At 34.8% G+C, this 13,269-nt stretch overlaps 1 protein-coding gene across 1 annotated transcript in view; it reads left to right on the top strand.

Moving 5' to 3' along the window:
* LOC134530360 (uncharacterized) overlaps nucleotides 1-13,269 on the top strand; it is a 45,096-nt gene that overhangs the window by 19,654 nt on the left and 12,173 nt on the right. Inside the window, exons 7-11 of the mRNA XM_063365116.1 lie at nucleotides 798-928; nucleotides 2,129-2,312; nucleotides 4,199-4,300; nucleotides 9,487-9,669; nucleotides 10,738-10,903. Of these exons, the coding sequence (XP_063221186.1) occupies nucleotides 798-928; nucleotides 2,129-2,312; nucleotides 4,199-4,300; nucleotides 9,487-9,669; nucleotides 10,738-10,903 (766 nt within the window). The remainder of the gene's footprint in view (nucleotides 1-797; nucleotides 929-2,128; nucleotides 2,313-4,198; nucleotides 4,301-9,486; nucleotides 9,670-10,737; nucleotides 10,904-13,269) is intronic.

Below are 13,269 nucleotides of genomic sequence, written 5' to 3'. Positions count from 1 at the left end.
GCTTCAAGCCAGTGCTTCTGTCTACAGTTTTAAACAGACTTAAGTTAAGTATGACATTTAGGGAAACCACTGCTATATTCGCGGCCATTGTCTGGAGTTGCTTGGCTTCTGGGTTGTAGCCGCGTCGTAGGTAAAGATATGGCCATTTTTTATGTTTTGGTCGACGTTGCAGTCACCATCATCAGGAAGCAGTTACCTACACTGAGGTTTTTACAAGTTCACCTGCCTTTTAATACGCTCGCATGAGAGGGGAGTGTTTTCCGATTGGCTGTAGCTGTGAGCCATTAAGAGCCTTCTTTTCTCCTGGTTGGCCTATTGGTTTGGCCTTCGACGTGGCTACAAGCCAGAAGCCAAACAACTCCAACCACTTCTATGTCATTTGGTAATTAGTGCACCTGAAGCAAGTGTGGTCACATGGTTGGCCTACTTTCATGATTATGTCATTTGTAGTTTTCCAAGCTTTGTAAAAATGTATCACTTGCTTAGGCCTGTGGTAAATCTGTATCATGTCAAAAAGAAAAACCTGTCCAAATCAATTCAGGTCAGGGTACTGATGTAAGGAACTAGTAGAATTAAAGTGTTTGTCTTTTTTATATCTCACTTTCAATTCAATGTTTAGCATTTTATTAAATTTATCAGCTCAATTTTTTTTAATATCTGAATTATGCTGTTTAAAAAAAGTCTTTGATTTCCGTATTAAATTTAACACCTAACTGCATACGTTTTTATTAGTAATGTAATTAAAGAATTTTAATAATTGCTATTGAATTAACTAAGGAATTAATTTGAAATTACAGGCAATTACTGTTCAAGATTTGCTGACTACTCAGAAATCAAAATTAGCTGCAATAAACCCAAATTTGAACTATGTAGGTTTGAATTATTCTGAATTGACTGCGATGGAGTTAGAGGCATATCACAGAACAAAGTGAGTACATATAAGTAAAGTTTTTTGGTTTACTTCACGGTAAATTTTCTTAAGGTTAAGATGGCATTTGTATAGAGTTAGTTGTGCAGTACAGAATGAGCTTAGACACCAAAGTGAACAGTAACATACCTATATTTACAATTTATGATATCAATCAGTTAGTCTTGTTTGTTTTAATTTGATGTAAATTGGTCCAACTCACAGATATTCTCTGTAGTATAATGTAAATCATTTAAGCTACAATAAAAAGTAGTAATTTGTGTGCACGTTGTACTTTTTTAATGATATTGATTTGGCCTTCTATAATCTAACATAACCTTTCAAACTTTAAAAGCCTTTTTATATATAACTAATTACAGTAGGTAGTATTATAACATGAATTAATTATAGCTGCTTTGTGTGTAAGTGCAATTTTACATTAAGGTCTGAACTAAAGAATTTTGAATTTGAAAAGAATACTCCTATGTTAGTTCAGCAAAACCATTTTATAGAGTTAAAATGTAATTTTTCTACGATTCTTTTCTCGTGAGAATTATCTGTTTCTGAGATTGCTTTATTGGAAATCAAGTTATGTTATCACTATACCACTACGGCTGCTACCAAAGTTACATTTTATTGAGTTTAAAAATAATAGTAATTGATTAGTACCTGAGCATGCAATTTTGGTTTCAGAACATAATTTATGTCTTGAATTCTATCGGTGAGCCACATATACACACCTTCTAAAAACATCATTATACTAACTTCTCTTGGACTGAATTACGATTGCTAACCATTGAACTCCAAAACAGTAATGAATGAATGTATAATTGGGCGTAACCTCTTGTTGCCATTGAGGTATAATTACCATTAGATGATGAGGGGTGATGAGAAGAGAATGGAGAATTGATGTCTTGAATGGGCGGTGGGGGGGGGGGGGGGGGATAAATGGGAGTATCCCGAGAAAATCTACTGGCTCACAGCAACATACGTCACGATTCACCACTTGCGAAACCGTGGGTTGGACTCTGCCGAAAACCGAAACCACATCACCCGCGCGAAGGGCAGGTGGCCACTCGTCTACCGTGGCCTTCAAACAGCTGTGTGCCGTGGAAGTACCTAATTACAGCATCGCAATTGTTGTGTTGGAGTGTGTTTTAACCTGGAGATATGGTGGTAGGGTGAAATGTGAGTGGTGTGTTTGTGTGTGTGCGATTGCAGCGTGAACCTGCCCGGGAGCGTCGAGGCGGCGTACAGCACGGTCCCACCGTCGCAGTGCGTCCCGTACTGCAGGGCGCTGTACGTCAAGCTGCACTGCATGTGGCGGGCACAGGGCACCGAGCTATGCGACAGTGCCGTGGCCCTGTGCCAAGAGGCCATCTACCGCCTGAAGAAGGCCAGCAAGGTAACCCTTCACCTCTAGTTTTACGTTCCTGTGGTGGTTGTCATGGAAATGCCTGTGCGAGTATTTGCATTTTTTGAATACTAACTCTTTCAATTCCTTACGAATACTTGATGTAGCATACCTCGTGAGTTGGTCATATACCAACGTTCACTGCTCAGAAGAAGTCATTTGTACTATATAAATACCTTCTTTTTTTTTTTTAATGGGAATTCTTAATAAAAAAAAACGAACAAAAAGCGACGTTTTAAACATGCAACATGTATTCAAAGTTTTTTTTTCCCGCTGCCGTTTCGCTGAACAATACCGGACCAAATTGCTTAAATAATTCAAAACACTGTATATTTGTCATTTCAAACTTGAAAACAAAACTTCAACAACCATGGACTACAACACCACAGAACACTGCATTGAGATGGGCATTGAAAGAAGTAATTGCCATAGTATTATCAATGATAGTCGCAATCATTCTAACACAATGTGATACAATATCAGCTTATTTGCTGTCTATTTATCTATGACGAAACAGACGTGTCTCAAGAATATATAAAAGAAGTGTAAATGATGGTTTAAGATTCCAGCTGAAATTGCAAAAACTCTTTTTTTTAATATTGCTGAACTAAAATACAGTAAAAAAATACAATGTTAAAATGCAAATCAATGTTAAAAATGAAAACTCAAGAATAACTAGGGTTTAAATATGGAAATATAGGACCATTCAATCACTAATTTGGAATTGCAGTATTTAAAAAAAGATTCACATTTTTCACAAAATAGATTACAATGGATTTCACTGTATTTTGCGGTACTTGAAAATTTTCTGGATCAATAAGTAGAGTTACAGGTTGTGGAAAATGAGTCGAATAGGAACTGAAATGTGAGGTTGGTTGATTAGGTTACTTTAGGTTAAGTAATGTTAGGTTAGCTGACTAATTTAAAAAAAAATGCATAATTTAAATATAAAAAAAATATTTTCCATGTAATTATTGTAGCTGACGAAACCAACCTTTCATGTTAGTTATTATTGGTCTTATTTTCCAGTAGTTATGTGATGCGAAAATATTTTTTAGTGCAATTAATTTTTTATTCTTAGTATTCAAATTCAATATTTGTATTTGCAAATAAATTTATATTCGTATTCAATTCAAACTAAAAACCTGATATTCGCACAGGCCTAGTTATAGTACAATTTTAATGTTTCGGAGCTTGTGAAATTATTAAAAACAGTTTTTATTAGTAGAGTTATAGTAATTTGAGTGTCTATAATAATTTTTTTAATGTTATTAATTATACATTTTAAATTTTTATACATCCTTCCAAAATATTCAAACTTAAAAATCATGTTTTGTCAGAAAAGTTACTATTGTAACATAAAAAAAAGTTATAGCTTAAATTACAAATTACATGTAACGCAAGGTACTACTTTTTGTAAAGGTATTTTTACATTGTCAAGTCTTAAGGGAAACATTTAAATTTTGAAAAGAGTGCACCCACAGTGGTACATGGTATCAGCAAAATATTTTACGGCATGTTTATTTTACAAAGTCATAGTAATTTTTGTAGAATAATTTTCTCATGAGATGCATCACTTTCTCTTGTTTTGGTTTTAATGGTAAAACATTGTTTTCAATGATTACAATTTTTGAGGGATAAATATGTATATGATGGTGAGTTACATACTGTACTTAAAATAATACAAATACTTTGTATATCATACTATCACCTTCTACAGTTTACACAAGTGCAACATTACGGATAGTGACGTGTTGCAGAACACTTATTTTTTACAAAATAACTATCAAAACAAAATTTTGTTTTATAAATTTTAAATTGTTTGGGCTGTTTTTGCAAGTGGATTACCCTAGTGTTTTTACTTCGATATGTTTCAGAACTGTCCAACATCAGAAAGGCAACTTCATTTGTTTTTTGTGGCGCAGATGCATTTTTGTCTTTTTCTACATAACTTTAAGAGGATCCATGCTAAACAAAAGGTAAAGTAAATGCCATCAGCTATTTTGCGAAGGTGGTGTTAAAGTTTGTCTTATTGTGTGTGGTTGTGGTAGTGTACACAGAATAAAAGTATGATAATTGAATACCTCGGGTGTAAATAGTGATAACCAACGTTCTTGTTAATTGTATTTATGAAATCATTAGGAACAAAGTTTTTATGAAGCTTTGTTTTTTTAAATTTTGCCAAGAATGGTAGTACACTAAATTTCAGAAATTAGAAACCATGGGTGTCATTCTTTTGAGAATTATTGCTATTTCTACCAGAGGTTTTCAATTGGCATTCCTTTCTCAGATAGTTCAGCTAACTGACGATATAAAAAATAAACCAATCCCTCACTTAGCACGACTAATGCGTTCCTAAAAATGTTTGTGTTATTCGAAATTGCGTATTCTGAAGCATTAGTCTCCATAAATAGCAAGGCTAATTTACTTAAATGTGTTTCGAAATTGTAGGGAAATATTCTTTACGTAATATAAATTCATAGAATAACACTCAACGATAAATATGTCACATCATTTATGTTTATTTATAAGCCTACCATTGAATCCTTTGTATGACAAATACGACACCGCTTAATGGGAGATAGTTATTGTCATTCTGCTGGTTGGCATGCCCGCTCAGGCGTGACCTTCAACTCCCGTTGCATACCTTTCTGCAAACTCTCCAAACCATCCTTTACTGGCAGTGAAATCTATATTACTATTACTGTCTATATTTACCTTTAATTTTTGTATCACCTCTTGGTTCACACCAATGTTGTCAGGCCCGTGATTATTTTTTTCAATGCAACATTCATTTAACAACCTTTTCCACGTGAATCATCTGTTCATTTCTGTTCCGGTATCAAATGACAAATATATTCCCGCTAGTACAACCAACAGCATCAGATCTATATAAACTTTTGATAGAGTCCTTATTTCGTATGATTGTGCGCACAGTTGACTTGCTTATAACTAAAGTGCGACAAACATAAGTGTGGCCTTCATGACAATCTGCGTGCCGTAATACGTATAGTTTTGTTCAAATACTTGAACACGATTCATTATGCTCTCCCTTGGAAGCCATGATTCCACCATGATTACAACTGCTGGTGCTTGCGCACAGTTACAAATGGGCAGATGTTGCTTTGTGCGTGCGAGTTCCCTGGTTTGACAGAAGTTCATTACTGCCCAGTTTGTGGCCGGAAGACAACGGTACGGCACGGCAGCATACGCGCGGACGTAAAAACATTTGGTCTTTTACACTCAATAGCCGCAACTGAACTTGCCATAGTTGAAGTTTGTGCAACAGCCAATAGTGTAGTCAGACCTGTTTGCACATCTCTTTCACCCTCGTATGACTGTCTGCTATGGCACATCTGTTGTTAACCCAGTTGAAGCAAACTTTGTGGCGTCTTGCCCGACTTTTTTTTTCCTGTGGCAATTTCATGCTAACTGATATTTACAAACGTGTTATTCAATACTGGGGCTGTAACATTAACGTCGCGCTATATGAATTTGTGCAATTTGAAGACGTGCTAAGTTAGGGATTGGTGTAACATATTTATCCACATGAAGGCTATTATTTTGGCACATCACATGATTTAATTTTTGCTTTAAGTTGAAACTTTGAAAATGACTAAAACTAGATATTGTTTTTAGGTTGTCACTATTCTCCTGTTTAAAAAATTAGTCATCCTGTCAATTAAATATTATTTTATTTAATAGTTAGCAAGTTCTGAGTAAAAGTACGTACACTAGAGTCCCGTTATAGCGAGGTGTCACGGTTCCGGGTTTGATCCTCGCTATAACCGTGTCCTCGCTATAACCGAATTGGACAAATTTTGGCCCCCAAAAAATAAAAATTAACCGAAAATAGCATAAAAATTGTGTTTAAACCTGTATAATTGGAAAATAACAGGTTATATTAACGAAATCTTAATTTCTGTGAGCAGATGTGTGAATTCTCTTTAAAACGATACCCTATAAGTACGGATGCGATCACCGATTACGTCAAAATAACCAGAATACCCTACCAAGCCACGTAAGTATAGCATCTCAGCCCGCGGCCGACGCAGCATTGTCCTGCTATCTATTGCCGACGCGGGCTGTCTGCTGGCGGCCATGTTGGTTCGGGATGTTGCTAACAGGTGGTGCTAGTGTAGCGCGACGATTTAATTCCTTACAAAAAAGCAGGAGTGCGGCTGCGGCAACGCACGTACGCCTCAAGCCCTTTTCACAATACTGCGATGCGACGCAACGCGGCGCGATGTGACGTGACGTCATACCAAACCAGCCAATCACAACTACATCGCCCGCGATGCGCGACAGCTCACTTGGCGACGAGGCTGTTTCGTCGCTTCGGCGATGTCGCTAATGACGTCAGAAATAACAGCCAATCAGAAACAAGATTGTGGTAAAGAAGAAGAAGAACTGAAAACAAGAGTTAAGAAACGATGTATTAATGCATCTAAATAATGTTAGTAAACAACACGTGGATTTTGTTCAATTGAAATGAGTTTTGAAGAGCGTCTGATTGATGAAGTTCAGAAAAAGCCGTGTTTGTACGATGTTTCTAGTACCTAACAAATATTGTAATTAGACGGAGAAAAATAATGCTTGGTTAGAAATATATTATGGGCTTCGCGATTCATATCCATAATTAAATGCTTCTACCAGTCAGTCAGTGTACAAATATAATAACAATCTGAATATTACCGCCCAAAACTTTTGTTTACAACCATGTTGTAAAATATCCCCAGCAGAGTGCAGGCTGGTTCGGTTTTTTTCGCCAGCTGCATGGCGATCGCGTCGCGCTATTATGAAGTGCACAAGCTGGCGACATATATTTACGTCGCTGCCTTCGCTACATCGCGTCGCCAGATCGCGTCGCATCGCGGTATTGTGAAAAGGCCTTCAAACGTAATAGTCGCTGGAAAACTATACTTTTTTCATTTAAAGAAACCTGTCAACTTTTTTAGAAAATAAATTTGGGATTAAACTCAAACCATCATCACCCCTTTCTCGGACAGATACCCCAACAACTGACCGAAACAAAAGTTACAAGAAAACTGCCCTAGCGATTCGGAAATAAATACGGTAGTGCCTACTAGAGGTGTAAAAGTAACGAAAAAATGCGTACCCGTATGTATTCGTTACTATAACAATTAATACTCGTTACTATCGTTACGTTACTCGTTACTTCTGATACCGCATAACATGCTATGTTGCAGCAACGAATCCAGTCGTATTGCGTACGCGTACAGTATGACGTCGCGTAAATAATAATAAATAGAATATAAACAATTAACAATATTTGATAATTAATAGTTTTTGTTAACCAAGAAACAATTAAATCTCATTAGAGCGGCTTTTTAATATTATCTCTTTTAAGATAACCAAAAAAACGTGAAAATACGCGATTATAAAAACAAAAACATATTTCTAATTTGTAAAAAAAATACTTTCTTACGTTGTTTCTGTTCCAATCTCAAACTTTGTCTACACACGGCACAGATAACTAACGGAAGTTTGATGAAAGAAAGGATGGGATTCTATTTTTAAGCCACGCACTTAGGTGCCGACTGCACGGCTGAAGAATGTGACGCGTCAACGGCAAGATGTCTAGTGGCGAACGAGAGGGGTGGAGAAAAAGCAGACAAATAACAAAAGCGCGCTACAAGCGATCACGCCGTAAATTCCTCAAAAATACCTCGTTATAGCCGTGTTCTCGCTATTACCGTGCTCGCTATAACGAGATTCTACTGTATATACATTTGTGCTGTACAACTGTTGAGATATTACATCAATCTAACAACAAGCAAATAAGCCTGAATAATAATACATATTAATAATACCACTTTTTTAGTAATTAATATTAATTGAACCACATTGTTTATTGTGATGTTTTATAAATTTAGTTTATTGGTGCAATTACTTCTTAATGCAACTTTTTTCTTAAGAAGTGGGCTAGGATCTGAAACATGGCAGTTTCCTTGTTCAGGTCATCTATACAGAAAACATGTTCATAGGAGTTTATCCGATTTGCGATTTGTAAATATGCGAAACATACTGTCTTAGACAATATAATTTGAACTAAGTTTAATGTGCCTTTTAAATACAAGTAAATATGTCTAAGCACTTGGTTTGCAAGTTGTAACTTGATTAACCTGATTTTCCTACCTGACTGTAAAACTGGTCTAAGTATGTTTTGTATGTGTGTCAATAATTAAATTGCAGTTTTGCGATTTGATAAAGTAATGGGAAATTTGTCTTGAATAAACAATACAGTTTCCTACCATGATGTTTAATTTCTATAGCAATTTTTTTCGTTTATAACTTTAAGACTTAAAGATGTCAATAGGTTGCATAACTTAATTAACCATTATTGTCATGGCCACTAATGTTACAAAGTACTACTTTGCACACAAATGTTTGCTCTTTGATATTTCGTCATGTTTAGGGACAAGATTATATGGTGAGTTGTGAGAATGCTGAAATAACACAGAAAAGCATTACAATACACCATATAAAATCAAAATTCAAGTTAATACAACAGAAAGCACTGAAATGCAACTAAAATCATGAAACCTATTTTAATCATGAAAACTATTTTCAATCAAAACTTAACTGTTATCAAATGTTTAATGTTTAAACATTAAAATCAATGAAAGTAATTTATTTAACATAATGTTTGTACCTCAATTTAATAAAAAAGATTGGGAGAAGTTTGCATTTTTAAATCATGGACATAGTCATTTGTATATTATGACCATAGAACATTTTTCAAACACAGAAATACTTAAGATATTTTTTATTTGTTATGAAATGTTATGCTTATTACAAATCATTATATTGATAAAGTGCTTCATAAATCAGTCAAAATTACACCATTTTGAATAAGTTAGTATTATGGAACATTGTGTCATATTTGTTCATTAATATGCTATCTTTTTTAATAAACAGAATTAATAAAAATTAAAAACAATAACACCAAAATCTCCTGTTTTAAAAATGAAATTGGCCTGAAAATAAAACCATAAAATCATGATTCCAGTAATGTTCAAAACAAAAACATTATTCGACAGTGTCTTTTATTTAAAATAAAGTATCTCTAGTGTTTTAGTATTTACTGATTATGATTAGTGTGCTGAGGTGAAGTCTGTCATGTTAATGCACCTGCCAACAGGAGGAAGTGGATGCAATGCGTGTATTTCCCACCAAAAAAATTTGTAACACCGGGAGTGTACCGGACCCAAATGACGAGTGTGATGAGATCCCTGCTTACGCAGATCTCACCGTTGTCAAGGAGCAAGAAGTTCTTCATTATGTGGATGAGGCTGTGTCGTACTGGACTGAAGCGCTGTCGAACGTAAGTAGCACGGTGCTTTCAGGTGCCTGCCCGTGTAGTCTCCAATGAACTGTCCCATTGTGCCTGTTACAAAGTGCTGAATGTTCTATGGCATGACAAAAATTTTTAGATGTAACAGATTTAAAGCCCTGGCTCACATCATTTCTTTATTATGGCTTCGTTTTTCTGTGTAGGCTAAGTCTGTAAAATTTCTCTTGTATTTCTTCCATGGTGGCAAGTTTTGTCACCAATGTTTACTGAATGTTATTTGTGAGTTGTAAAATTCTGCGCAAGTGATTGCAATCATGAACACATGTGCACCTTTTCTACAGTTGAAAATACTTGTGACAGAACATCATTTACAGAAATGATGAATTGAAGTAACTAACATATGTGAGACATAGAAGATGTACTTAATACTTAACCCTTTGTTGTGGTCAATTTTTTATTCTAGTACTCAAATTTTGGCCTAACATACATGAATGGATGATTGTTAAAAGAGAATTAAGTCAACTTCTTTTATGGCCAAAATTTTAAACCAGTTTTTTTTAAGTTAATAGTTAACTTGGTACTGATTTTGTATTACACTGTTTAATAACCAGACAATGAACTTGTAGATGAAAAGATTTGTCAAAATTAACCAACTTGGTTACCTTTTAACAATCCATTGGTAATTTCTTTGATATTTTTGCTCTTTTTAGTCATTGTATCTTATTTTGTACTTAAAAATACTACAGCTAAAAAACATATACAGTATATATATTTTTTTGCACTGTACTTTGCATGAAATCAAAAACCTCTTCCTTAGTGTTTTTGAATATGGTTAATAAGACTATAATCAGCTAATGCCAGTCAGACAAGTCTTACAGTGACATTATGTCATCAGAATTACAATATACACTTTCATCAGATGCTGTGGGCCACAGACAAAATCATACTTTCAGCAAGATGTGGAGGCATAACATAAAATTTCCTTTGGCTGGCCAAGTATAGTAGGCAATTTTCATTATTAGTTCAACAGTTCTGTGGGCAGGGTTATTTTCGTAGGCTCGCTGTAAAGGTTGTAGGCATAATCTGCATTGGCCACAGGAGGCTGCTCCGCACGGAGACGTCAACTTGGCCGCCCAGTTCGATGACTTGGAGGCGGCAGCGTCCATCTACCATGTGTACGGCCTGCGGACGCGTGGCCTCGGAGTGTGGGGGCTCTACTACAAGCTGGGGCGTGGCGTGGGAGACAGGCGGGCATGTCTGACCGGTGAGGCATGGCGTTGTGCATGCTTTACACTGATAGCAGCTCTACACAGCAAGTCCTTTACAGAGGTGACATTGTGTTGTACAAAGTTGTGTGAAACACACTTTGTTTATTCGTTACGCATAAAACGTAAATCTTGGAACATCAAAATTTTTTTCCTCACTACAACACCACCGATACAGGTAAATTAATTGAAATCAGAGAGGTCATTTCTTACATTTAGGAACAGCCAACAAACCCCAAAAATGCAGCTTTGATTGAACATTAAATTCTCATATCTCTTGTTTAAGAGGCTAGGAAAAGTTGCATTTTGCATGAATGACCAGAATATGAAAACAATAATAGAATCTGAACGACTTGACAGAATTCAGAGGGGTTGGTTTTGCTAGCTGGAAATTTATGTTATGGAAACCTGAATTTACAGAAATAGCAAAATACATCAATCCCACACTTAGCACTACTAATGCATTCCTAAAAATGTTCGTGTTATTTGAATTCGCATATTCTGAAGCATTAGTAATTTAGTATCCATAAATAGCAAGGCTAATTTACTTGAAAGTGGCGCAAGCTTGAACAGCATAACGTTACAGGAACAGACGGTAACAGGCAGTGTGACGTGTTGGGTTCGGTCGGTCTTGTAGTACTTGTGCTGTGCAGCTCAGAGCTGCCAAGGGGTTTATATACCTCCCACTGCAATGACTCTGCGGTTCTCGATTATTCCATCCTAGCCTCATTCGGAACCGTCTGAGATCCAGCTCACGGCTCACTGGTCATCGTTCAGCGTGGAGAACATTCCGTGCTAGTTGATTTTTGTGCAGGTTGCCTGTCACACAGGGATGACCAGGGCCACCAAAATTTTTGCTGGTGGTAAACACATCAGTGGTACAAAAAACTGATATCTTACTGTCTAAGTGTTGCAGTGTCACGGGACACTGTGATAACAGTTTAAAAAAAATTTGCTAACAGTTTTTCATACAATAAGGCCTTGAAGCAAAAAAAAAATTGAGGAAAAAAAAGTATATAGTTATACAGGTGCGTTAGAAGATAAACTTTTTAATTTGACTCTAAGATTTTTTGAAATTTACTGTAACAGATTATTTATTAAACAAATACACAGTTTTCAATATTAAATTAAATTGTGTATAAAATTAATGATTTAATTTAGTAAAATATTAAAGACTAAATTTTAATTAGTAATGAAAATCAATAAATATAAAGAATGTTTATTCAAATTTACTATCATAATTTATTAAATCTAATAATTTATAATGCAAATAAATTGTACATACAGGAATGTAACCTCTTATATAAGTAATCTTGAAAATACACTTGAAAAAGTTTATAAAAACAATTTGTATCACTAATAAATAAAATAAATGTTTTTAATTATGAACCAGTATTCAATATCAATCTCTAAATCTCTAAACACAAGTCACGTTCTTCCAGCTTGGACCTGATTTTCGACGAGGAATTTTATTCATTGAAAATTTAGTACTTTATAGTTTCTGCACACGTTAGATGACTATAAATCATTAAGTATTTAAGGACAGTTGTACTATTTTAAATTTTATTTTTTATGACCTATGTGAATTCATGGAAATTCATTTCCTATCAAAAGTAATTAATTTAATATTAGTTTGTGTAAATCTAGAGGATATAGGTGTATGTAGTATGAAATAATAATCCGGTGGACTGAGCTATGTATTTAATAATATTATAGCAATACAATAAACAAACGAAATGTACTCATATTTGCTTAAAGCAAATTTAATGTAATCCTGTAATTAAAAAAAAATGGGAAAAAAAAATTTCCACTGCCGAATTTTGAACCACGTTCCTTTAGCTTATTAACCGTGCACTATGAATGCGCTATGAAGCCTAACAGAAGTTTGGGAGGAGAATATGGAATATAAATTTTGTAATAGCAGTATCCTTAGGTTTTTTTTAAAACTTGACATTACTCTTTTTACTATGATTATTTTAGTTTACCAAATATATTCCAGGGTAGTTTCACTATCATAATGTTTCATTTGGCACACCAATATGTTTGGTATGTCCCCTGATTTTTATAAAAGTGACTATATGTGGGTTTATGTTCATAACGTGGGTATGCCATCTTCCTGTGAAAATTTTGTTGCATGGTGCGTGCACATTGGTACAAACTTCACTCATTTTTCCTTAATTTGCTTAAAGAAACATAACTTTAAAAATTTGATGGTAAAATTATTAAAATCACAAAAGAAAAACCTCTATAGTATGGTAACCAAATCTCAGAATGAAAAATATATTTCAATTTTAAGATAATTTTAACTTTGTATTTAAACATTCCTTCATGCAGTTGTAAAAGAAAATCATTGGAATATATTTCG

The sequence above is a fragment of the Bacillus rossius genome, chromosome 3 (assembly GCF_032445375.1).
Source record: "Bacillus rossius redtenbacheri isolate Brsri chromosome 3, Brsri_v3, whole genome shotgun sequence".
Taxonomy (NCBI): domain Eukaryota; kingdom Metazoa; phylum Arthropoda; class Insecta; order Phasmatodea; family Bacillidae; genus Bacillus; species Bacillus rossius.
The sequence above is the reverse complement of the archived record's forward strand: the minus strand, read 5'-3'. Positions and strand labels throughout refer to the sequence as shown.